Here is a 26,050-nt window from a genome sequence, read left to right on the forward strand (position 1 = left end):
CTCACTGAGTTGCAGAGGGCCTCACTAAGTAGCTGAGGCTGGCCAAGAACCGCGATCCTCCCGTCTCAGCCTCCCCAGTGCTGGGGTTACAAGCGTGCGCCACCACGCCCGGCTCGATTCATTTCTAATTATGATCACCAAAGACCTTCTGTGGGCTCCTCTCAGGCCCCAAGCCTGCCAGGCAGCCTCCTGCCGCAGGCCGGCGGCGCTGACTCCGCACGCCACCGGTCGTTCCTGCCCAGATGTCTGCAGCCATCGCGCCCACCCTTCCTTTGAATCTTTGCTCAGCTGTCACCACCTCCGGGGGCCTTCCCTGATTATCCTACTTAAAATTCCAATTCTTTCCATGGCAGCGTTCTTCCTTATTGGAACCTGATTCCAACAACAAACTGGAAAGCAATTATGAGATAGAGAAAGGAGACTGAAGCGTTCTGGGGATACTTTCTTTCCCTTCACTTAACCACTCCCTTCATTTATGGAATAATGATAATACAGTAATAGGATGGACATAATTCACCAGTAATATGAGGAAGAACAGGCTTTACTATACACCAGTAGCTATCAGGACACCGGATGACAGTTAAGAAATGAGTGTTTATTTTCTGTGTGTGCGAGAGAGGGCTTGGAACCCAGGGGCGTCATCCCTCCAAGCCACACTTCTAGCCCTATTTTTTAAATTTTCAAACAGGGTCTACATAGGCTGATGAGAGTCTCACTACTTGCTGGGGCTTTCCCCAAACCTGTGATCCTCCTTTCTCAGTCTCCCAAGTACTAGGATGTGTGCCACCATGCCCAGCTACGTGTTCATTTTTTTATTATATAGTACTGGGGGTGGAACCCAGAGGCTTTTCTACCTCCGGGCTACACTCCCAGACCTATTTTATACTTTATTTGGAAACAGGGTCTCACTAAGTTGCTGAGAGCCTCACTCAGTAGCTGAGGCTGGCTTCGAACCTGTGCGATCCTCCTGTCTCAGCCTCCCAAGCGCGGGGATTACAAACATGCGCCACCACTCCCAGCTAAGTGTTCATTTTTTAAAGTATGGTAACTGGCCAGGTGCAGTGGGACATGCCTGTAATTCTAATACTTGGGAGGCTGAGACAAGAGGACTGCAGGTCTGAGGTCAGCCTCAGTAATTTAGCAAAGCCCTCAGCAATTTAGTGAGACCCTGTTTCAAATTTAAAAAAAAAAAAATGCAAAAGGACTGGTAGAATGCCCCCGCATTCAATCCTCAGTTCAGAATAAATAAAGAGCAGGGTGTGGTGGTGCACACCTGGAATCTCAGTACCCGGGAGGATGAGCCAGGAGGATAGCAGGCTCCAGAACAGCCTTAGCCTTAGTGAAACCCTCATCAACTAAGTAAAACCTTGTTTCTAAATAAGAAATAAAACCAGTGGTGGCGAATGCCTGTCATCCCAGTGCTCTCAGACTCCCACGTGCTGGGACAACATGCATGTTCCACCACATCAGCTTCAAAGAAACGAAAGCATTCTATGAAATGTGTCCCAACCCCACAGAAAGAGGTCAGCCCAGAGACCCGCGAGCCGGCAGTGGGTTACACCATAGGGCCTCAACCAGAGGCCTCCTCCAGATAGCCCTGCCGCTGGCCTGGCTCGCGCCCCCTGCCCAGCACGGCTGCCGTAGGCACTGGACGAGGGGGTTAGAGGCTTAGGGACCCGGGGTCCAGAATCTCCAGTGGAGGAAATGCTCCCTGAGCCCAACCTAAGAGCCCCCACTCACCGGTCACGCCCACGGTGGACACGGGGCCCGCGCGGCCGCCCGCGTGCAGCCCGTACACGTGCAGCTTGTACTTGCGCCCAGGCTCCAGGGCCCCCACGGTGGCCTCGCGCTCCTCTCCCCCGACGCGCACCACCTGGGGACGCCCGTCCCCGTCCTTGTACTGGATGCTGAAGGCGTCGAAGCGGCCCTGGGCCACGGTCCACGACACGCTCAGGGAGTCCGGGGACGACCCCGTCACCGCCACCTCCCCCAGCTGCGGCTCCTCGGGGGGCTCCGTGCCGGGCTCTGTGGGGCTGGGGGGCTCTTCCTCTGCGGCTGAGAAGGGGACACGCGAGGGTGAGGCAGGCCTGGGAGATGTCCTGGGCACCACTGGGTGCCGGGCAGGGCAGAGAAGCCCACCGTCGGGGTGGGAGGTCCTGTCCAGCTGACGGGCGACACACAGGCGCGGGCTCCGGGTAGGGCAGCCCCCAGGAGCACAGGCCCCGCCGGCCTCCCCGCCCAGGAGCAGACCCAGGCCCGCCCAGGGGAGGCGCAGGCCTGTGCTGATGGCCAGTCGGAGCTGATGGCCAGAGGCTCACCTCCCACCGCCCGCCCTGGGCCCCGCGGCCCACTCACCCGTCACCCCGACGGCCGACACGGGGCCCACGCGCTGGCCGCTGTGGACGCCGTACAGGTTCATCTTGTACTTGTGGTCCGGCTCCAGCCCCGAGATGGTCGCCTGGTCCTCATGGCCCGGCACCCGCACCACCTTGGGCTGCCCGTTCCCGTTCCGGTACTGCAGCAGGAAGTGGTCAAACTGCCCCTCGGGGACCGTCCAGGACAGGCTGAGGGAGTCTGGGGCGGCGTGGGTCACGGCCAGCTCCCCGAGGCGCGGCTTGACGGGCGGCTCGGGGGTGGCGGTGGGCGGCTCTGATGGCTCATCCTCCTCCTCTCGCGGCGCTGAATGCGGACAGAGAGGAGGGCTGGAGTGAGGGCCGTGTCCAGGGGGCCTCTTCTCTCCTCCTGACCATCCCCGCTGTGTAGAAGGAAGCAGGGTGGCAGAGTCCCTCCCGCGCACCTGTCAGGGCCTCCACGTGCACAGAATCCACAGGCCGCCCGTCCCGGAAGCCGTACAGGGTCACCAGGTATCTGTGCTCCGACTCCAGGCCAGTGAGGACGATGTCATTCTGGTCGCCCCCTGTGTCCACCACTTGAAGCTGCCCATCTCCGTCTAGATACTGCACCTCGAAGGAGTCAAACTCTCCCTCCTCCACCAGCCAGGAGAGGCGGAGGCTGTGCGGGCTGGCCTCCTCCACGGTCAGCCCGCCCAGTCGGGGCTTGGCTGCCGCAGGGGTGGGGGCCGGGGTCTCAGCTTCGGCTTCTTCCCCGGGGGCTGGTTCAGAGAGACAGGGAGAGACAGGTGACTGGTCTGTCACCAAACCCGTATTCTCAAGAGTGGGAGGAAGGGAGGGCTGCTGATAGCAATAAAATGGCCGACTCTAGACACCAGGGGCCAACTTTAAAGGCATTGCGCAAAGTGCCAAAATCCAAACCCACCCGGGCTTGCGCCTGTAACTCCAGTACATAGGAGCATGGCAGGTTCAAGGCCAGTCTCGGCAACTCAGTGAGCCCCTTAGCAGCTTCGTGAGACCTTGTCTTAAAATACAACATAAGCCGGGAGTGGTGGTGCAGGTTCGAAGCCAGCCTCAGCTACTTAATGAGGCTCTCAGCAACTAGTGAGGCTGTTTCTAAATAAAATATAAACATAATAAATAAAAATTGCTGGGGGTGTAATCCCAGCCTTTGGGAGGCTGAGAAAGGAGAATCTCGGTTCGCAGATAGCCTCGGCTACTTAGTGAGATCCTGTTTCAAAATAAAGAATTAAAAAATAGGGCAGGGGGTGTAGCTCCGAGGTCAAATGCCCCGGGTTCCAGCCCCAGACCTGCAAAATAAATAAATAAATAAATAAATAAATAAATAAATAAATAAAATAAAAATGTCTGGGAGCCAGGCAAGGTGGTGTGTGTTAATCCCAGCACGTGGAAGACTGAGATAGGATTGCAGGTTGACAGCCAGCCTCAGAAAACTCATGAGGCCCTCCATGAGAGACCCTGTTTCAAATTAGTGAGGTCCTGTTTCAAATTAAAAATATTTCAAAAGGGCTGAGGTTGTACCTGAAAGGTAGAATGTCTCTGGGTTCAATCCCTAGTATTAAAAAAAAAAAAGTCAGAGACAGACCTGGAGTCTCAACACTTGGGAGGCTGAGACTGAAGGATCGCAGGTTCAAGGCCAGCCTCAGCCACTTAGTGAGTCCGTCTCCAAATCAGATATAAAAAGGGCTGGAGGTGTAGCTCAGGGGTAGAACTCCCCTGGGTCCAGTCCCCAGTACAATTAAAAAAAAGAAGAAGAATAATCCAAGCCCAAGCTGCTATGCATTGTATGATTCTGTTGAATGAAATGCAAAAAAGGCAAAATTCTGCTGCCCGGGCTGAGCTGGGGGAGACTGACCTCACAGGGGGTCAGGAAAGCTTTAGGGTCCGTGGCAATGTTTTTATATTTCCCTTGTGGAATGGTTTCAGGCCTAAACATTTGCCCAGAGCCGTCATACTGTACGTGACTCCGGAGAGCCGGTCCCTTCCCCCAAGAAGAGGCCCACAGGAAGCTCAGAGACCCGGTGGCCGGGACCAGGGGAGCGCGGCGGGTGGGGGCTCGGGAGCTGTGGCCACTGTCGCACTTACCAGTCACAGCGATGGCGGGGAGGGGGCCCACACGCCTGCCGCCCTGCAGTCCGTAGAGCAGCAGCTTGTACCTGCGGCCAGGGTCCAGGCCCGAGATGCGGACCGCCCTGAGGCTGCTGTCCACGGGCACCGCCTGGGGCTGCCCGTCGCTGTCCTTGTACTGGACCACGAAGGAGTCAAATTGGCCCTCGGCGACCGTCCAGGAGAGGCCCACGGAGTCCGAGGTCACGCCGGTCACCTGCAGCTCGTGCCCCAGCTGGGGTTTGGGAAGCTGCTTTGTTCCAGCATGGTCCACAAGGCTCAGGCCCTCTGAGGTGGAGACACGAGAAGTGGCCGTGCTGGTTCTGGAAGGCGGCCACGTCGAGGGCAGGGCGTGGAGGTGTGAAGGCAGGGCTCTACGGGCCGAGGCCTGCACGGGGGAGCCGGGCCGCCTGAGTGACCGCCTGGTGCCCTGCCGGGGCGCCGCTCACCTGTGCTGCCGTCCGCGGTGAGGGGGCCGAGGCGTTTCTTGCCCAGGAGACCGTAGAGGAGGAACCGGTACTTGCGGCCGGCATCCAGAGGGGCGATGGTGGCTGAGCGCTCGTGGCCCGCCACGGGCACCATCTGGGGCCCGTCCTTGTTCTTAAACTGGACCACAAAAGAGTCGAAGTGGCCCTCGGGGACCGTCCAGGAGAGGCGCAGCGAGTCTGAGGTGGGGTCTGTCACCCAGAGCTCGCCGAGGCGAGGGGGGGCCTCTGGGCGGACGTCGCTTCTGGCAGCTGGCACAGAGGAAATATTCGTGTGATTATTTTTTTCTAAAACTAGATTCTTTGCCTCTGGCTAGGCTTAGAAAAACCTAGAACTGTCCAGATGGTCAGTGCCTCTCCCCACCAGACATTTCATAGTCTTCGTTCTTTCTTTTTTATTTTTTTGTGGTGCTAGGAATTGAACCCAGGGGTGTTCTACCACTGAGTTCCACCCCGCCCTTTTTCTTTTCTTTACTTTTTTCACTGGGGATTGAACCCAGGGGTGCTGTGCCTCTAAGCTACACGCCCAGACCTTTTTGATTTTTATTTTGAAATAGGGTCTTACTAAGTTGCTAAGTCTTGCTACACTACCGAGGCTGGCCTCAAATCTGCGATCCTCAGTCTCAACCTCCCAAGTAATACTGGGATTACAACAATTCGCCCCTGCGCTGGCTCCCCCAGCCCCCTTGTTTTGTTTTGTTTTGTTTTGGTAGGTCTGGAGATGGAACCCAGGGGCATTTGACCTCCGAGCTACACCCCCTGCCGCCGTGGCTGGCTCTTGCTCTACCATTCACGCCACCATTCCCAGCTGGCCCGGGCTCCCCACCTGACCATCTCTGCCTGACAATCTCTTAGACTACTCCCCCAGCAGCGCTCAGCTCATCGCGACTTGGTCTCTTTTTCCTTTTACCCAGGAGCCACACTTCATAGCCTGACTGGCTCTTGGGGAAACCCGAGTGGGCCCAGCTCCCTGATGGGCAGACAGCAGGCGGGGAGCAGAATGCTCGGATGGCGCGCTGCCCCCCCACCCCCCACCCCCTTTCTCGTTCTGCAGCAGCTGGACCTGGGAGATCTGTGAGTCCCGCTGAGCCTGGAGGAGGGATGGGGCTGTCTGCTCCTGTGTGCACTGCAGGGTGGGGTGCATTGCAGGGTAAACTGGGGGAGCCCTGATGGCTGCCAAAGAAGCCGTCCCGAGGCCTGGGAAGGAGCTGGCCCGCTGCCTTCCTGGACGGCCAAGACGCTGACAGCATTGTTATTGCGAGAGGTTTCTGGCAGCAGGGAGCCCCCAGGGGCAGGGGAGGGCCTGGACGGACCCAGAAAGGGCACAGCTGGGCTGGCCTCCTCCAGCTCCGGCTTCTGGAGGGCAGAGGAGGAAGGGCGGTCTCTAGGGGCGGTCTCTAGGGGCGGTCTCTAGGGGCGGTCTCTAGATGCAGGGCTGATGGGCGAAAACTGGGTGAAAGCCAGAGGGGAGAGAGGGTGACATCCCAAGATGGGGCGACTCCCGGAGGCCCAGGGAGGTGGGAAGGGCTCCTGGACACCCCATCCCCGCCCAGCAGCCCCAGACCACTTTCCATCGTCCCCCACCCAACAGAGGTGGAGACGAGAAGACAGGACAAGCAGAGGGATCAGACCCAAGAACTGGTCCTTGTCTTTTTGGACTGGGGAAGGTGGCTGGACTTCCTTTCTTCCTGTACTGGGGATCAAACCCGCAGCCCAGTTTTATTTTATTTTACTTTATTTTTGTGGCGCAGGGATTGAACCCAGGAGTATTCTACTTTCAAGCTACACCCATCCAATTTTATTTTCTCTCTTTCTTTTTCTTTTTTTCCTTTCTTTCTTTCTCTTTCTTTCTTTCTTTCTTTCTTTCTTTCTTTCTTCTTTCCTTCTTTCTCTCTTTCTTTCTTTCTGCAGTACTTGGGATGGAACCCAGGGGTATTCTACCTCTGAGCTACACCCCCAGCCCTATTATTTATTCTTTATTTTGAAACAGGGTCTCACTGAGTTGCAGAGGGTCTCACTAAAAAGCTGAGGCTGTCTGCGAACCGCGATCCTCCAGTCTCAGCCTCCCAAATGCTGGGATGACAAGTGTGTGCCACCGTGCCTGGCTCATTTTTCATTTTGAAATGGGGTCTTGCTAAGTTGCTGAGGATGGTCTTGAACCTGCAATCCTCCTGTCTCGGCCTCCCAAGGACTGGGATTACAGGCATGTGCCACCACACCCGACATTATTTTTTTCATTTTGAAACAGGGTCTTGCTAAGTCTTTGAGGGTCTTGCTGAGTGGCTGAGGCAGGCCTTGACCCTGGGCTGTGAGAAGCCCCCTCACCTGTTTTTGCCTCCACAGAGACTGGACCGCGCCGTTTCCCATCCTGGATGCCAAAGAGCAGGAACTTGTATTTCCGATTTGGCTCCAGGCTGGGGACGGTGACCTCACGCTGGTCCGCGGCCACCGGCACCAGCTGGGGCTGCCCGGCCCTGTCCTTGTACTGGACCACGAAGGAGTCGAATTCGCCCTCGGGGACGGTCCACGACAGGCCCACGGACTCAGGGCTCACGCCGGTCACAGTCAGCTCCCCCAGGCGTGGCTCCGTGGGGGTCCTGGAGGCCTGGGTGGCTGGGGCTGGAGGGAGGGGATCTGGAACCCAGAGACAAAGCACCCAGGTGAGCTCTCCTGGGCTCTGCCAGACGCGAGGGGCCCAGGACTGAGTGGGAACCGTTCATTTTCATTTTCCCTGTCTTCTAGGTGAAAAGTAGCGCTTCCTTCAGTGGTCAAGATAGAAAGCCCACCACTGTAGTATTAAAGGTACCGTGAGACCAGGCGCGGTGGCGCACGCCCGGATCCCAGCACTGGGAGGCTGAGACAAGAGGATCCCGAATCTGAGGCCAGCCGCAGTAACCGAGCATGACCTTGCTTCAAAATAAAAAGTTAAGCTGGGCGTGGTGGCGCACGCTTGTAATCCCAGCATTTGGGAGGCTGAGACCGGAGGATCGCGGTTCACGGACAGCCTCAACTACTTAGTGAGGCCCTCTGCAACTCAGTGATACCCGGTTTCAAAATAAAGAATAAAAAATAGGGCAGAGGGTGGAGCTCGGGGGTCGAATGCCCCTGGGTTCCATCCCAGACCCACAAAAAAATAAAAAATAAAAAGTAAAAGCCGAGCTCAGAGGAGCACGTTGTATTCCCTGTGCTTGGGAGGCTGAGACAGGAGATTCACAGGTTCGGAGCCAGTCTCAGCTACTTAGTGAGGCCTCTGCAATTTAGTGAGACCTTGTTTCAAAATAAGGAATAAAAAATAGAGCTGGGAGTATAGCTTGGAGGTAGAACACCCCTGAGTTCCATCCTTAGGACCACAAATCAAGAAAAAGTTATAAAATTAAAATAAAAATAAAAAGGACTGGGGATGTAGCTTGGAGGTAGAATGCCCCTGGGTTAAATTCCCAATACTGAAAAAAAAAAAAAAAAAAAAAAAAAAAAAATATATATATATATATATATATATATATATATATATATATATAGTAAAAATGGGCTGGGGGTATAGCTAGAGGTAGAATGCCCCTGGATTCAATCCCCAGGTCTGAATAATTAATAATAATAATAATAATAATAATAATAATTATAATGCCGGGCGTGGTGGCACACACTTGTAAACCCCAAGCTTGGGAGGCTGAGTCAGGAGGATCATGTAGGTTGGAAGCCAGCCTCAGCTCCTGAGTGAGGCTCTCAGCAACTTAGTGAGACCCTGTTTCCAAATAAAGTATAAAATTGGTCTGGGAGTATAGCCCGGAGGTAGAAAGCCTCTGGGTCCACCCCCAGCAACACACACACACACACACACACACACACACACACACACACACATAATATAAAATAAAAATGGCTGGGTGTACCTTAGATATACAATGCCCCTGGGTTCATTCCCCAGTACCACACATAAATGCATGCATACATACATACATACATAAAATACCTTTACCAAGCTCATGAGAAAGTCCAGGTATCACCAAATAAACCAAGGTCATTCTTGGTCATTCTTTTTTTTTTTTTTTTTTTCTGGTACTGGGAATGGAACCCAGGGGGCATTCTACTTCCAATTTTTTTTGTCTTTATTTTGAAATAGGGTCTCACTGAGTTTCAGAGGGCCTTACTAAGTTGCTGAGGCTGTCCGCAAACCGTGATCCTCCTGTCTCAGCCTCCTGAATGCTGGGTTTACAAGCGTGCGCCACCATGCCTTGTGCTTATTTTCAGTGTGTGTGTGTGTGTGTGTGTGTGTGGCACTGGGGATGGAACCCAGGGGCACTCAACCTCCAAGCTACACCTCCTGCCCTATTTTTATTCTTTATTTAGAAACAGGGTCTCACTGAGTTGCAGAGGGCCTCACTAAGTAGCTGAGGCTGGCCATGAACCGCGATCCTCCGGTCTCAGCGTCCTGAATGCTGGGATGACAAGCCTGCGCCACCACGCCCGGCTCTGGGAGAAGGGTCTTGGGGCGGCTCTGGGTGATCCATTGACAGGGACTGCTTCACCTCCCCCGCCCCTCGCTCACCTGTCACCGCGACCACCGAGAGGGGGCCCAGGTGCTGACCACCGTGTAGCCCGTACAGACTCATCTCGTATCTTCTCGCGGGCTCCAGGCTGGGGATGGTGACCTCCCGCTGGTCTGCGGCCACAGGCACCCCCTGGGGCTGCCCATCCCTGTCCTTATACTGGACCACGAAGGAGTCAAACTGGCCCTCGGAGATGGTCCACGACAGGCTCACGGAGTCCGGGGACACATCTGTCACCGTCAGCCCCCCGAGGCGAGGCTCCACGGGGGACATGGTGGCCGGAGGGGCTGCTTCTTCTGGTTGCAGGGCAGGGACAGAAGACGGAAAGTGACATTAGACCCCTGGGCCGTTGCTGGTAACTATATCCGCTGCTGAGGTGAAACTGCTTTGATCAGCAGTACCCGGCCAGGTTCCTGCTGGGACTGTGCCTCCTGGGCACAGGGGCTCCCACTGTCTCCGACACTGGGAAAGTGGCTGAGAGTGAATGTCAGTGGCCCCTCAGAGCTTCCCCCTGTGGCACCCTCCAGCCTCCCCACAGGCCGGACAGCTACCTGGCTCTTCCACCCGCTCGGATTCAGATTCAGATTCCAGGGTCATCCTCGTTCCACACCCCCCCACTCCCCCTGCCCTTTTTTTTTGGTACTGGGGATTGAGTCCTGGGGCATTCTATCTCTGAGCTGTACCTCCAGCCCTTTTTGTATTTATTTATTTATTCAATTATTTATTTATGGTCCTGGGTTTGGAACCCAGGGGCATTCTACCTCTGAGCTACACCCCCAGTCGTATTTTTTGGTCTTTTAATTTTTTTTTTAAACAGGGTCTCACTGAGTTGCAAAGGGCCTCGCTAAGTAGCTGAGGCTGTCCACGAGCTGCGATCCTCTGGTCTCAGCCTCCCAAATGCTGGGATTACAAGTGTGTGCCGCCACGACTGGCCTTTTTGTGTGTGTGTGTATATGGGTCTGGAGATGGAACCCAGGGACATTCAACTTCCGAGCTACACCCCCTGTCCTATTTTTTATTCTTTATTTTGAAACCAGGTCTCACTGAGTTGCAGAGGGCCTCACTAAGTAGCTGAGGCTGTCCGCGAACCGCGATCCTCCCGTCTCAGCCTCCCAAATGCTGGGATTGCAAGCGTTTGCCGCGACTGGCCTTTTTCTTTATTTTAAAACAGGGTTTCTCTAAGTTGCCAAAGCTCTCACTAAGTTGCTGAGGCTGGCCGCAAACCTAAGATCATCCTGTCTCTGCCTCCTAAGTACTGGGATTACAGCCATATGCCACTATACTTGGCTATTCTTGTTTTATAGACAAGTACAAAAAAAAAAGTAAAAAAAGTTTAAACTTGGGACAGGGTTATGAAAGCTGCTTGTAGCCCGGGTCCCAGGGACCTGCCTTTCTAGGTCTTCCCCAGAGGTAAGGACTCCTGGCACCTTTGGAATGAGAGACCAATGGGTGAAGGCCTGAGAGCGAAGAACCGGGACTCACCGGTCACGCCCACGGTGGACACGGGGCCCGCGCGGCCGCCCGCGTGCAGCCCGTACACGTGCAGCTTGTACTTGCGCCCAGGCTCCAGGGCCCCCACGGTGGCCTCGCGCTCCTCTCCCCCGACGCGCACCACCTGGGGACGCCCGTCCCCGTCCTTGTACTGAATGCTGAAGGCGTCGAAGCGGCCCTGGGCCACGGTCCACGACACGCTCAGGGAGTCCAGGGACGACCCCGTCACCGCCACCTCCCCCAGCTGCGGCTCCTCGGGGGGCTCCGTGCCGGGCTCTGTGGGGCTGGGGGGCTCTTCCTCTGCGGCTGAGAAGGGGACACGCGAGGGTGAGGCAGGCCTGGGAGATGTCCTGGGCACCACTGGGTGCCGGGCAGGGCAGAGAAGCCCACCGTCGGGGCGGGAGGTCCTGCCCAGCTGACGGGCGACACACAGGCGCGGGCTCCGGGCAGTTGCGGGCACCCGGGGCAGCCCCCAGGAGCACAGGCCCCGCCGGCCTCCCCACCCAGGAGCAGACCCAGGCCCGCCCAGGGGAGGCGCAGGCCTGTGCTGATGGCCAGTCAGAGCTGATGGCCAGAGGCTCACCTCCCACCGCCCGCCCTGGGCCCCGCGGCCCACTCACCCGTCACCCCGACGGCCGACACGGGGCCCACGCGCTGGCCGCTGTGGACGCCGTACAGGTTCATCTTGTACTTGTGGTCCGGCTCCAGCCCCGAGATGGTCGCCTGGTCCTCGTGGCCCGGCACCCGCACCACCTTGGGCTGCCCGTCCCCGTTCCGGTACTGCAGCAGGAAGTGGTCAAACTGCCCCTCGGGGACCGTCCAGGACAGGCTGAGGGAGTCTGGGGCGGCGTGGGTCACGGCCAGCTCCCCCAGGCGCGGCTTCTCCAGGGCCTCTGTGCTAGATTCTGTGGGGCTGGGGGCCTTGGGTACAACCTCCTGGGGGGCTGAGAGAAGAGATGGGTGGGTACAAAGAGTGACTTGATTTTACAATTTTAATTAACTAATTAATTACTGCACAGGGGATTGAACCTAGGGCATTCTACTTCTGAGCTACACCCCAGCCCTATTTTATTTCTTATTAGGAAACAAGATCTCATTAGGTTTTTAAGAGCCTCACTAAGTTGCCAAGGTTGGCTTTGAACCTGTGATCCTCCTGTCTCAGCCTCCCAAGTACTGGGATTACAAGTGTGTATCACCATGCCTGGCTCTTACTTTTTTTTAAAGCCAGGCACAGAGGCTCACATCTGTAATCCCAGTACCTGGAAGGCTTAGACAGGAGGATTGTAGGTTGGAGGTTCAGCAATTTAGCAAGACCCTCAACAACTTCATTAGACTCTGTTTCAAAATAAAATAAAAAGGGCTGGGGGTGTAGCCTGCAAGTAGCACACCTCTGGGTTTAATCCTCAGTACCAAAAATTAAAAAAAACAGTGACTCTCTTTGTAGTATCATAAGTAGGGACAGGAAGGCATGCCTGGCAGAGCTACGGAGCCGAGGTGCTTAGGGCTGAGTCGCCCCTGTATCTGCCATCCTGTCACTCATGGATGAGCAGGGCCCGGCCATCCGGTAGTTCTGCAGGGAGAAGCTGGGACACGGGGACTCAGGCTGGGATGCAGAACTGGGGGCTGGGGTGCGTCCTCTCCATTGGGGGGAGAGGCCAGGAAACCCTACGCTCTTCTCTCCAGCGTCTGAACCCAGTGGTAGGGGCCGAGTGTAAGGGCGCGGGGGACAGATGCCCCCAAACCCAGAAAGAGCCCTGTATAAACTTTGGGGCTGGAGCCTCGGGGCTGAGGCGAGGGCCTCTGCGGAGGTCAGCCTGGGAGGAGGCTCGGGGCCAGCGCTTGGGACGGGAAAGCGGGATGTGCTCCCCAAATAGGGAAGCAGAGGCTGGAAAGAGATCAGGGGCCAGAGGCCGGGCGAGGAGTCCTGGGACGCGGAGGGCAGAGGCTTGGCAGAGAGGAGCTGGGGAGAAGGCGGGGCCGGGCGCGAGCAGGGAGGGAGGCCCGCGGCTCTGACTCACCCGTCTTGGCCACCACGGACACGGGCCCCACACGCTGCCTGCCACGAAGCCCGTACAGGTTCATCTTATACTTCCGGTTGGAATCCAGGCCGGGGACGGTGACCTCGTTCTCATCTCCCCCGACGGGCACCGCCTGCGGCTGCCCATGCGCGTCCTTGTACTGGACCACGAAGGAGTCGAAGGGGCCCTGGGCTACCGTCCAGGACAGGCGCAGGGAGTCCGGGGTCATGCCGGTCACCGTCAGCTCCCCCAGGAGGGGCTGCTCAGGGGCCTCGGGGGGAGGGGGCTCCTCTCTGCTCTCTGGGGCTGTGGGCAAGAGGACGCGGTGAGGTGGGGGCTGGCAGCCTGGGGTCGGACTCGGGGTTGGGATGCGGTCGCTGTTCCATTAGTACTGGCACTAAACTCTGGGAAGCCTGGCCCAGCCAGAGCATGACACACCTTCTGGGCCTCGGGGAGGGACTGAATGGGATGGAAGGGGCCCAGCAGCGCGGGGGAGGCTGGCTACCCCCCAGCCCGGGAGCGGGGCCAGGCTCAGCCATCTTGCTGGGGGGCCCCAGCCAGCTGGGGGCCCGAGGGAAGCCGAGTGGGAGAGGGGTCACGCGGGGCCTAGGTAGCCTGCGCTCACCCGTGGTGCCCTCGGCCACAAGGGGGCCCTGCCGCTGCTTGTTGGCAATCCCGAAGAGACTGAATCTGTACTTGTGGCCAGGGTCCAGCGGGGAGATGACAATGGCGCGCTCAGGTCCTTCCACAGGCACTGCCTGCGGCCGCCCATCCCTCTCCTTGTACTGGACCACAAAGGAGTCGAACTGGCCTTCAGGGACGGTCCAGGAGAGGCGCAGGGAGTCTGGGGTGGGGTCAGTTACCCACAGCTTTCCCAGGCGCGGTGGGGTGGCCGGGCTAGGGTCACTCCGAGGCGCTAGAAAGAGATAGAAAGGAAGTCACAGGAGAAGGGGGCCATCCCCACCAGGGGGTGCTGTGGTGCTGCACAGAGGCGCAGGGCCGGGGAAACCGGGGCAGACGTCAGGGCGTGCCTGCCCAGGGGCGAGTCCCGCAGAGGAGCCTGGCCCGCCTAGGGGAAGGGGCGAAGGGGCGCTCTCATCTAAATACGTGGGGGCGCCCGTCTGCCTGCAATCCCAGTCTTTGGGAGGCTGAGATAGGAGGATCGCAGGTTCGAGGGCAGCCTCAGCAAGGAGTGAGACGTTCATCAACCTAAGGAGACCCTGTTTCCAAATACAAATGAAATAGGACCGGGGTGCAGCTCGAAGGTGAGACCCCCCTGAGGTCAAATAAATAAATAAATAAATAAATAAATGTATGTCACAGAAGCGTTGCAGAGTATGATGCCCGTTCTCCCCACAGCCAAGGGAATGGGGCATGGAAACAGGAGCCCCGCCAGGCCTCTCCACAGCTCCACGGCAGGGAGGTCTTCCCTTGAAAACCACACTACTGCCATGTCTAACTTCTAGCTGGGTTCTCCTTCCGGAGAAGAGAGCAGCCGACTGTGGCAGTGCAGGCCTGCAATCCCAATATTTGGGAGGCTGAGACAGGAGGCTGGCAGGTCTGAGGTCAGCCTCAGCAACTTCGTGAGACCCTTGGCAACCTAGAGAGACCCTGGATCTAAATGAAAAATAAGCCAGGTGTGGCAGCACACGCTTGTAATTTGGGAGGCAGAGACAGGAGGATCATGGTTCGCAGACAGCCTCAGCTACTTATGAGGCCCTTTGCAACTCAGTGAGACCGTTTCAGAATAAAGAATAACAAATAGGGTTGGGGGTGTAGCTCGGAGGTAGACTCCCCTTGAGTTTTACCCCCAGTACCACACACACACACACAAAAGGGCAGAGGGTGTAGGTCAGAGGTAGAATGCCACTGGGTTCAATCCTCAGTACCTCAATAAATAATTAAATAAAATAAATAAAGTGAAAAATATAAAGGGCTGGGGTGGAGCCCGAGGCAGGTTCTTGGCGCATGTCAGTGAGCCTTCTGTGCTGTGCTGGGGGCTCTGACCCTCCGCTGCGCCCACCCTCAATCCCTATCAGCTGGGCTATCTGCATTTATTTATTTATTTAGCGGGTCTGGGGATGGAACCCAGTGGTATTCGACCCCCGAACTACAACCTCTGCCCTGTTCTTTATACTTTGTTTTGAAACAGGGTCTCATTAAGTTGCGGAGGGCCTAAGTAGCTGAGGCTGTCCGCGAACCGCGATCCTTCTGTCTCAGCCTCCCGAATGCTGAGATTACAAGCGTGCGCCACCATGCCCGGCTTGGGCTATTTCATTTAAGCCTGGACTTGGCCCCCATCTGGTGCCCAGCCTCCGTTTTCCCTCTTTGCTTTCTCTCCAGCCGAGATTCCAGAAAGCGCTGTCTACACTGGGCCCTGCAGGGTCCTCACCGCCACCCGCCCAGCTCCCCGCCTCTGCCAGGCAGCTGTCCCCGGGGCTGGGGCCGGCGGTGACTTCGCCATTACTAAGGCCCGTGGACACTCTGAGGCCCCTGAATCACTCTTTCGGAATCCGACCCGACCCACCGCGCCCTCCTTCCTGGCCTCTGTCCACTCTTCCCTCCTGGACTCTGCCGCTCCCTGGAAGTGGCCCCAGGCTGCCCGGTGGGCTCCTCGCCCCCTGCCCTGAGCCTGGCTTCACCTGCAGCCACCTGGCTCAAAGGCATTGACGCCACCCTCACCCCCTTCTGCTCTCGGCGACCCCGAGCCCCGGCCGCTTCCAGCTTGGGGGGCCCTTCAGTCTCTGCACCTCGATTCCATTCTCGCCCACAGAGTGGGCGAGCCTCACAGGGCCGCTGTAGGCAGTGAGCGTGACCCGTCGCTCAGAGCGTGTTGAACTCCTCCGACTCAGGAGCTTCAGGGACTGTCCACGCTGCCGTGGCCTCTCCAGCTCTCAACCCGCTCCTGCAGGAGCCCTGGTGTGAGGTGTGGTGGATAACCCAGCCGGCCACTCTCCCACTTAAAGCCCCTCCGCGCAGCAGTGGACCCCGAAGACGGGGCTTCCAGCTCCCCACGCGCCCCGTGACGCGGTTCCCCAGGTGTCGCTCAGCACAGCCGTCCTCCCACTCTGCCCCCAGGACTCAGCTGCTGCCCGGGGGGCGAGCCTTCCGGGACCCCAGGCCGCGGGACAGAACGTGGTCGCGCCCACTCACGGGTCTTGGCCTCGGCCACGGCGGGGCCGTGCCTCCTCCTGCCGACGAGCCCGTACAGGACAAACTTGTACTTGCGGCCGGGTTCCAGGGACGTGACGGGCGCCGAGCGCTGGGGCCCCTCCACGGGCGTCACCCGGGGCCCCTCCTTGTCCTTGTACTGGATCACGAAGGAGTCGAACTCCCCCTCGGGGACCGTCCAGCGCAGGAGGACAGAGTCAGGGGTCACGTCGGTCACCGTCAGCTCACCCAGGCGTGCTGGGGCTGGGAGTTGCTCAGGCTTCGCCCCATCCCTTTCTGAGTGTTTTTTTTGGGGGGAGGCAAGAGGAAAGAATGGTGAATCCAACTGTCCCCTGTCCCTTCCCCCCTTCTCTCTCCCCTGGAGTCTCCATTCCCCTGAGCCCTCTGTGACCAGCCCTCCTGGGAAGGAGGGATCCCCCCAGTCTCTGTCTCCTCCCTTGTGACAACACCCCCACCCTTTATAAGGTTTTTGTTCCGTCGTGCACCAGGATTTGGGGGGAAGTTTCAAGTTCCTCATGGTTCTGACTGAGAGTTTCAAGCCTCCCCATGCAGAACTCCCCACCACCCTCTTTCCCTGTGACCAGCTTGACCTAGAATTGGAGTGAGAGTCAGTTGCCCTGGTCCCATGGGAAGCAGCTGGAGGGGATGTGAAAGCCAGACACCCCCGCCTGGTGGCTGGCCCCCATCTCTGATGGCTGTGGAGCCCTCACCCCAGGAACCTCCGTGCCCAGCAGAAACTGCCAGGTGTGGTTCTCTATAAGCCAGACCCCAGGGAGCGGGTCCCAGGGGCTGAGGGTCGGCCTCCTCAGGGCCAGAGCCCCCCAAGCGCTCCCCAAGAGACCGATGGGTCAGGCAGAGGGCCCACTAGAGCAAAGAGGCTGTAGGTGTGGGCCGGGGCCTGCGACCCCCCTTGAGTGCCCACCGCACCCTCTGGATTCCTCCTCCTAGACAGCTCGCCTCACTTCTGCCCTGTGTGTGTGTGCATGTGCGCATGTGCGGTACTGAGGACTGAACCCCGGGGCATTCTACCTCTCACCTCCACCCCCAGCCCTTTTTATTTTATTTTTTTATGTGGAAACAAGGTCTTGTTTTCTGAGGGTCTCGCTAAATTGCTGAGGCCGGTCTTGAATCTGTGATCCTCACGTCGCAGCCTCCCAAGTACTGGGATCACAGACGTGGCTCGCCACGCCCACCCCTCATCACTGTTCTGAGACCCCCCTTCTGCCTTCCCTTGAGCCCTCGGATGCTTTTCTCTCCTTATCATCCAGGCCCAAAGTCTGCCCTTCACTGACCCCCATCCTGCCCTGAGGTCCTGCAGGCCACAGCTCCTCCCCCAATCTCAGGACGTTGGTCTGAGCAGAGATGTACCCATAATGCCTTGGTAGGTGATGGGCACGGAGGGCTCGCCCTCGGGGGGGACTCCATGAAGCAAGAGCTTGTAGAAGGCTCCAGGAGGGGGCGGGGGCACCAGAGCCTGGCGGGCGTCTCCTGGGAGCAGCTCCTCATGTGCCCCCGGCCACTCGGGCACCTGCAGGCGCAGCTGGAAGTGGGCAAAGGTGTCGGGCTGGGCAGTCCAGGCCACACGGAGGCGCCCCGACTCGTCTCTGCCCAGCACCCTCAACTCTCCCAGCTCCTGGGGGCGCTGCTGCAGGAGAGGGGCCTCGGCCCCTTGGGTCGTCGAGGGGCCTGCAGGAGGAGGCTCATCAGTGGTCCCCAAGAGGCTGGAGGGTGAGGACCCTGGGGAGGGCGAGAGAGACAGGAGAGAGGAGTGTAAGCGCCAGACAGTAACCTCCAGCCCCAGCTCCTGGCCTCCCTGTCTCCGCATCTCTGCGTCCTCCCGACCTTCTGCTGACCTTCTGCCCAGTCCTTGGATCCTTCGAGGTCCCTACCGAGCTCCCTATCCCAGGCTGGACTTTAGTCCAGACAAGATAAGATACAGCCTGCCATTAACCCCTGCCAGCTCCAGTGACCTCCATCCCCCAGAGACCCCCCCACCCCACCGGGCGGTGCTCGGTCCCCTAGTGCTGCCGTGTGAGCCTAGGAGGAAGAGGGGCGTTAGGGACGGGGCAGCAAGCGGACAGCAGAGAGAGGGCACAGGGCGGGATCCAGGTCAGGCGGCATCCGGGCCCTATGGGGAAGAAGAGGTGCCCCCCCCAGCCACAGAGCACCCTTCCCAAGCCCACACTGGTTCCTGCGGGAGAGAGGGTGTGGTGAGCCAGGAGTCAAGCGGAGGAGACCAGCTGCTGAGGCCTCACACTTCCATCCCCAGGGGCCCTGCAAGGTCAAGGCCAAATCCCAAGAAACCACTGCGGACCACAGCCTTAGCCAGCCTCACCACAGTGAGTCAGAATGGGAATCTTTGGTTTCCACCCACCCCACTCAGGCCGCCTGGGCGGGTCTCTGCAGGCAGCGGCCACCAGCAGGGGAAATGTCCCTGCTACCGCCTAGGACCACAGTCCTGGCAAGGTGCCCTGGAACCCAGGCGGGAACCCGGGAGAAAACCAGGGAACCCCGAACCCAGGTTTCTTTGGTTTGGGGAGTATTCACAGGATAATGCCAAGTCCCTGGGCTGGGGGTGACTTTCTGGGCTGCTGGGGGGCACGGCTGGTGGGGGAGGCAGTTGCTGGACCCAGGGGGGCCAGAGCCCCAGGGGGGCCAGAGCCGAGAGGTGTATGGGGTGGCAGTCTCAGCGCTGCTGCAAGTGGGGGGCTTGGGGCTGCAGGCCCCAGCGGCAGGTGAGGCAGGACAGGGGTGTCCCGTGCCCGGCCCACACTACCTGTGGTGGTGATGAAGGCGTAGGACTTGGAGGTCTGCCCCGCCCGCACCCCGTGGACCTCCACGTGGTAGGTGGTGCCCGGCCTGAGGTTGGGCAGGCTGACGGTGCGCTGGGTGCCGGGCACGGTCAGCTCCTGGCCGGGGCCCTCGGCAGGTGGCTGGGGCCGCCAGCGCAGCACCACGCGCTCGAACTGGCCGCGGAGCCCGTCGAGGGACACGAGCAGCGAGCCGTCGGAGGAGCTGCCCAGCACCTCGGGCTTGGGGTGGCGCGGCCCCACCCCGCGCTCGGCGCCTCCGGGCGGGAAGCCGAGGCCGTCGGGGCTGGCGCTCTGCGTCCGCGCGCCGGGGGCCGGGCTGGCCGCGGGCGGGGGGCGCCGGGCCGGGGGCGCGGGCGCGCGGGCCTGCTGCCGCTGCAGGTACTCGTAGATGAAGCGCGCCACCGACGTGTAGGTCTGGTTGGCCCGCAGCGGGTAGCCGTGAGCCCGCAGGTGGCGCTCCAGGTCCTGCGCGGTGCCGCGGAAGCGGCCCAGGTTGGCGGTCAGGTTGCCCCAGGCCCGGGGCGGGGGCAGAGGCAGGCTGGGCCGCGGCCCCGGCTCCGGCTCGCCCCCCTCCGCCGGCCTCGGGGGCCGCGCGGGCCTCGGCCGGGGGCGGGGCGCGGGCGGCGGGGCGGGGGGCCGCGCCTCCGGGTAACTGTAGTGGCCTGGCGCTGCCGGGGCGAAAAAGGGGGAGGGGAGCGCAGGTCAGTGGCGGCCCCCACCCGGCGCTCCTCCGCCGCGGCTCCCCCCTCCAGAGCCCCACCTGGAAAAGAACCCGAGATGAGTCAGTCCTGGGAGCCCCCAGCCCCTCCCTCGCCTCCAGCCCACCACCGGCGGGGCCCTAAAAAGAAGAAAGCAGCCAGCAGGCGGCCCTGGATCTGATGGAGAGAAAGGGGAAGGGGAGACAGCGCGGGGCTACAGCAAAGTGGGCATCTCCCTGTCGTCGGAAAGGAAAAAGGCCCCGGGCATCTGTTAAGAAATCTTGAGGGTTAGTGGGAAGTCATCATCCTGAACCCCATCTCCTGGTAGGCCGGCCTCTGAGGCCGCCAGACTGCGGCTCTGCCTGGGGTCCAGCAGCGCTGCTGCCTCTGCGCCTGAGAAGAGCCACCCTACCTGGGTGGGCCGGACAGCATCTCCATCCACCCGTCTCCCGTGGGCCAGCCCGCACCCCGGAGTCTAACCTGCAGCCTTCCTCTAGGGCTCCCAGGCACCAGAACAGAGCAAGGTGCTTACACACACACGCGCGCGCGCGCACACACACACACACACACACACACACACACACACACACCTGAAAATGCAGGGGAGCCCAGCAGTCTTCCCTAAGCCCTGGAGGGCCGTACCTGTGTTGGCCCTGATGGAAGCCGGGTAGCTCACTGCCCGGCCCCGCTCGGCAGTAACAGTCACCACATACTCCACGCCCGGCATCAGGTCCGTCAGCACCATCCCGTCTGCTTCGGGGGGAACTTCCAGCCGCACCCTCTGGTTGCCGGCACTGACATAGGACACCACGAATCGGTCCACTTCGGCCTGGGGTCGCAGCCAGCTGAGATCCAGGGTGGTCGGCGTCACGGCCACCACACGGAGGTCCTGGGGACCGTCGATCACTAGCCGGGTGGGATGGGGAGAGGAGGGCTCAGGTGGAGTCTGGTCCTCTCCGCACTGGCCTAGCCATCCCCCACCTCCAGGAGGGCGCACCCCAGCTGCCCCCCAGTCCTGAGCTCTACCCAGGGCCCATCCCCACAGGCCCCCTCTCACTGGTGGTGATGGTCTTAGAGGCTGGAGGACCCCAGCTGGTCCCTCGAAGGGCACGGACGGTGACCTGGTAGTCCTGGCCCGGGGCCAGTCCTCTCTGGTCATAGGCTGAGGCGGAGCTGGGCACCCTCGCTGTGAATGGGGGGCTCACCCCTTCTGTCTGCAAGAGGGAGTACCAGGCGTGTCAGGGGCTGGCGCTCCTGCCCTGGCTCTCCAGTCCCCTGTGCCTCTTCTCTTTCCAGTTTGAAACAGTGTCAGCACAGAACTGTGTGAAACTTGGCCCTGTGCACCCCGCAGAACCCCGTGGCCCCCGGGTTCTGGGCAATCCTACGAGGCAGGTTCTGTTAGTCCCATTTGACAGGTGGGGGTCACACACAGAAGGATGAGCTCTTTGGGGGTTTTTTTGTACTGGGAATTGAACCCAGGCACATCCTATCTCCAAGCTACACCCCAGCCCCCCTTTTTTGAGGTACTGGGATGGAACCCAGGGGCCTTCAGCCTCTGAGCTACACCCCCAGTCATATTTTTTATTTTGCAGAGGGCCTCACGAAGTAGCTGAGGCTGTCGGGGAACCGCGATCCTCCTGTCTCAGCCTCCCGAATAGCTGGGATTACAAGCGTGCCCACCACGTCCGGCTTTATAATTAGATTCTTATTAAGGTTTGGCACTGATGTAATTGGATTGTGAGAGCTGTAATCTCAGCGCTGGATAAACCCACTGTAATGGGCTTATCTGGGTGGTGACCCAGGCCAGCAGGCTGTGCTGGAGGTGGGTTCCCGGGGGTACGGCCTTGGCAATTGTACACAGTACCTCCTCCCCCTGATCTCTCTGTCTTACCTCCATGGTGTGAGGTGCGCAGCCCTCCCTCTCTCCACCTCCCGCCACCATGCCTGAGCTCCGTGGTCCCCGGCCTCACAGGGACTGAGCCCGAAACTGAAAAAGTAGATCCTCTTTCCTCTAAGTGGCCAGGTCTTTATATTCTGGCTGTGAGGATACTGACCGGGACAGTACACATCTAAGCAAGGCCTCCTTGCTCTCAGTTCCACAGGTGTGCCTCCTGGTTGCTAGTTTTGTACCTGGCATCATATTGGGCACTGGAGACAAAAAAAAAAGGGCTATAGTCCCTAAGCTGGGCATGGTGGGCACACTTGCAATCCCAGCATTCGGGAGGCTGAGACAGGAGGATCGAAGTTTACAGCCAGCCTCAGCTACTTAGTGAGGCCCTCTGCAACTCAGTGAGACCCTGTTTCAAAATAAAGAATAAAAATAGGGCTGAGAGTGTTGCTCAGAGGTAGAATGTCCCTGGGTTCCATCCCCAGTACTGAAAAAAAATTATATATATTCCCTAACTTAGTGAGAATCTGTTTCCAAATAAAAAATAAAGTAAGGCTGAGGGTGTGGTTTATTTCCAAATAAAAAATAAAATAGGGCTGTAGATACAGTCCCTGTATCTTCATGAGATGTCATTGCACAGTTCATAATCTAGTAGCTAAATATGGACCCTACAGAAATCTGTGCCCAGTAAACGCTTGTGAGCACCCCCCACACACATACACACACACATGTCAGGTAGCATGATTTTGTGTGTTGGCCCTGCAAGAAACCTGCTGTGGGCGGGGCGTGCTAGGGCCAAGCGGCCGGGAGGCGGGCGGGGTGCTGGACACCCGTGGCTTCTGACAGCGGCGTTTCCCTGTGCTGCCCGGCGAGGACAGCCGCCGAGGACGCCCTGTTCTGCTCAGCTATGCTGGCTGTGCTGGGGACGCCTCCATCTGGCCAAGGAGGACTGGAAATTTCAGAAGGTACCTCCCAAACCAGGAGAGCCGCGGAGAAATCAACGTAGTAAATACCAAGTATAAAACCAGATGGGAAGGCCACGTCGAGATGCCGGGGTGAGGACGAAATAAAGCTTTGTCGGAGTTTTCTGGGTTGAAATGTTTTCCTGGACACAGGACCTACCCCTCTGCTCCTCACCCTGCTCTAAAAGCTCTGTGTGTGTGTGTGTGTGTGTGTGTGTGTGTGTGTGTGTGTGTGTCCTGTAGACACCTGTTGGTTCCTCCCAAGACCCATTTGGGTGCAGTTAGTCCCCTGAAAGGAGTCCCGCCGTCAGTCTAACCCATCCTTACCCCCAGCACCATCTCGTGGTCGGAGGCAGGCTCTCTAGCCAGATGTGGGCAGCTGGCTCGGCACCTTGATAAAGTTTGGTTCCCTCAACACATTTTTTGTTGTTGTTTGTTTTACTGGAGATTGAATCCAGGATTTCTACCTCTGAGTTATATTCCCAGTCCCTACCTCCCCCCCCCCTTTTTTTTAGAGCTGGGGAATAAACCCAGGCATTCTACTTCCAAGCTAGACTGCAACTCTATTCTATTTTGTTTTTTATTTTGAAACAGAGTCTCACTAAGTTGCTGAGGCTGGCCTTGAACTTGAAGTCCTCCTGTCTCAGCCTCTCAAGTGCTGGGATTCCAGACATGCACCACCATGCTGGACTCTTTTTTATTTTGATTTCCAAACAGGGGTTCCCTAAATTGCTGAGGCTAGCCTTGAACCTGCAATGCTCCTGTCTCAGCCTCCCAAGTAGTAGGATTCTGGGCATGCGCCACCATGCCCAGCTTTCTCATCAATTGTTATTGGGAAGTTTTTACCTTTATTTGCAATATCAAACTCATGGCCCAGTTGGAGGACTCCACCTTGGCTGGTTCCTAGGGCGCACCCCACCCTTGTCTCTCTTTTCAGGGACCTAAGCAGTAACTGAGCATGTGCCGTGGCTTGGTTCAGCATACACTGGGCATGGCTCATTTCCACCCAGCCAAGGAATACGGGACCCTCACTCTGATCCTCCCGTCTCACCTTCTGTAGGTGCCCACGCTTTCTCTCATATTTGTGGAAAATCTAGCAGTTTGAAAAATAGCAACATTCCTTGAGGGGGCTGTCTCCAGGCTTGGGACCTTCAGGAGCGCAGGTTCCTGGGCTCCACCTGCAAGCCTCCCAGTTCAGGAGGTCTGGGGGTGTTTCTAACAAGCTCCCAGGCGATGCCAAAGCGGACGCTAAGGTCCAGGGAGCACAGGAACATGCTTAGAGGCCCACTGAGTCAGAATAACAGCCCCTCTCTGCAGAGAGAGGAGGCGCATTCCTCTTCTGCGCTTGAAAATAGTTCCAATAACCAAGCATGGCCCTTGGCTAGGAATGGCGGAGTTTGGGCTTTGAGAGAGAAGTGCTTCCAGGAAGAGGGAGGGGATGAGGTAGAGACGGGCTTCAAGGAAAATGGCAGAGATCAGAGGACAGCAAGCTACCGAACATAATCCATGCCAACAGAGCTGGGCAGAGGAGCTGGGCACGGTGGTGCACACCAGTAATCCCCGTAGTCGGGAGGCTGACACAGGAGGATGACAAGTTTGAAGCCAGCAATTTAGCAAGACCCTGTCTCAAAATGAAAAATAAACCAGATGTGGTGGTACACATTTGTAATCCCAGTACTTGGGAGGCTGAGACAAGAGGATCACAGGTTTAAGGACAATGTCAGCAAGCAGTGAAACTCATCAACCACGTGAGACCATTTCCAAATGAAAAATAAAATAGGGCTGGGAGTGTAGCTCAGAGGTAGGATGCCCCTGGGTCCTGGGTTCAATCTCCAGTACCAGAGAGAGAGAGAGAAAGAGGGGGGGGGGGAAGGGGGAGGACTGGTAATGTAGATCAGAGGTAGAATGCCTCTGGGTTCAATCCCTAGTAACACACACATACACATACACACACACCCATACACACACACACAGATTTAAAAAATAAAAAAATGAACTGGGCATTGGCGGCACATACTTGTAGTCCCAGTACTTGGGAGGTTGAGACAGGAGGATCACAGGTTCACTGTCAGCCTCAGCAACTTAGTGAAACCCTGTTTCCAAATAAAGTATAAAATAGGTCTGGGAGGGTAGCCCGGAGGTAGAAGGGTAGAAGGCCCCTAGTACTGAAAAAAAAAAAAAAAAAAAAAAAAAAGGAAGGAAGGAAGGGAAAAAACAGGCAGAGAGCTCTGGCCAGCACAGAAGGCTCAAGCCCAGGGCCAGCAAGAGAGAGAGGGAGAGTAGGGTCTGAGGACCGGAGCACAGGCCGGTGGAGCCCAAGAGGGGTGTCTGGGGACCAATTATCAGGTACTTCTTTCGCACGCAGGCTCGCTGGGGACGCAGAACATGACAGAGCCCCACTCTCAGAGCAGAGTGGATCAGCCGAGAGCAGGAGCAGACTGGCACGGGCCAGCCGGGGACCCCCTGGCTCAAGGTAAGGGGTGCATCTTGGGGTTTCTATTGGAGAGCGGCACCCGGCGCCCTAGACAACACCCCAGGGTGGATGTGTTTATTCAGAGCAGGAGACAGCAGCTGCCCTGAAAGCTCCTCTTATCTCAAGTGTTTATTTTAATTCTTCTTTCCCTGAATTTTCGTAGGAAAATTCCTCGTCAGAGTCCCACCCTCTCTGGATTAGAGTTATGTAAATAATATACACATAGAAGAAGGGATCGGGAGAAACACTTTCAAATGCTAGTGGCTCCGGCTTCACTGTGATGGAGCCAAGAATTATTTTTCTTTTCTCTGGCTGCCAAGTTCTTGTCTCGTGATTAAATTATTTTTATAACAATTTTTTTTTTTTTTGCGGTACTGGGGATGGAACCCAGGGGCATTCTACCTCCGAGCTATACCCCACCCCTGTTTTTTATTCTTTATTTTGAAACAGGATATCACTGAGTTGCAAAGGGCCTCACTAAGGCTGTCTGTGAACCGTGATCCTCCTGTCTCAGCCTCCCAAATGCTGGAATTATAAGCGTGGGACACTACGCCCGACTAACAAAATTATTAAAGAAGAAGAAGAAGAAGAAGAAGAAGAAGAAGAAGAAGAAGAAGAAGAAGAAGAAGAAGAAGAGGAGGAGGAGGAGGAGGAGGAGGAGGAGGAGGAGGAGGAGGAAGAGGAGGAGGGGAGGAGGAGGAGGAGGAAGGAGAAAAAGACCCAAAGCTATCTTGGCTGTGCCACAAAGTAGGGATTTCTGCCTCTGGTTTGGCCAGAGATTGGGGCAAATTAGGAGCTTCTGGGGGAGGGGGTGGCCTAGGCAGAGAAGGCAAGGGTGATGGGCAAGGGTGATGGCTAATATCTTTGAGCTTTCCCTTCTGTTCTAGGGCCTTCCCAGGCTTTAGGCTTCTGGAATTATTTATTTTCCCAGAGTCCTGGCTCGGCTGACAGAGATGAGGTGGTGTTGGTTGGGGAGAAGGATACAGAAAAACCCAAGCTGGATGGCAGAAATGTCCGCTGATTTGA

General features: G+C 57.7%; 1 protein-coding gene across 3 annotated transcripts in view; it reads right to left on the reverse strand.

Annotated features, from left to right (window-relative positions):
* The window catches only part of TNXB (tenascin XB), a gene marked incomplete at both ends in the record, with an annotated part of 51,707 nt that overhangs the window by 20,995 nt on the left and 4,662 nt on the right, over positions 1-26,050 (reverse strand). The window contains 16 exons of one of the 3 annotated variants that reach the window (XM_080709852.1): positions 1,741-2,099; positions 2,352-2,679; positions 2,798-3,112; positions 4,458-4,766; positions 4,928-5,215; positions 7,289-7,597; positions 9,510-9,806; positions 10,993-11,159; positions 11,783-11,945; positions 13,020-13,325; positions 13,645-13,935; positions 16,173-16,466; positions 17,559-17,927; positions 18,967-19,671; positions 20,344-20,607; positions 20,759-20,915. In XM_080709852.1, coding sequence (XP_080565978.1) covers positions 1,741-2,099; positions 2,352-2,679; positions 2,798-3,112; positions 4,458-4,766; positions 4,928-5,215; positions 7,289-7,597; positions 9,510-9,806; positions 10,993-11,159; positions 11,783-11,945; positions 13,020-13,325; positions 13,645-13,935; positions 16,173-16,466; positions 17,559-17,927; positions 18,967-19,671; positions 20,344-20,607; positions 20,759-20,915 — 4,921 coding nt within the window. Of the gene's footprint in view, positions 1-1,740; positions 2,100-2,351; positions 2,680-2,797; positions 3,149-4,457; positions 4,767-4,927; positions 5,216-7,288; positions 7,598-9,509; positions 9,807-10,992; positions 11,362-11,621; positions 11,946-13,019; positions 13,326-13,644; positions 13,936-16,172; positions 16,467-17,558; positions 17,928-18,966; positions 19,672-20,343; positions 20,608-20,758; positions 20,916-26,050 lie in introns of all 3 variants that reach the window. The other 2 variants (XM_080709854.1, XM_080709853.1) reach the window with 2 other exon arrangements.

The sequence above is a fragment of the Muscardinus avellanarius genome, assembly GCF_963383645.1.
Source record: "Muscardinus avellanarius genome assembly, chromosome: 14".
Classification (NCBI taxonomy): Eukaryota; Metazoa; Chordata; class Mammalia; order Rodentia; family Gliridae; genus Muscardinus; species Muscardinus avellanarius.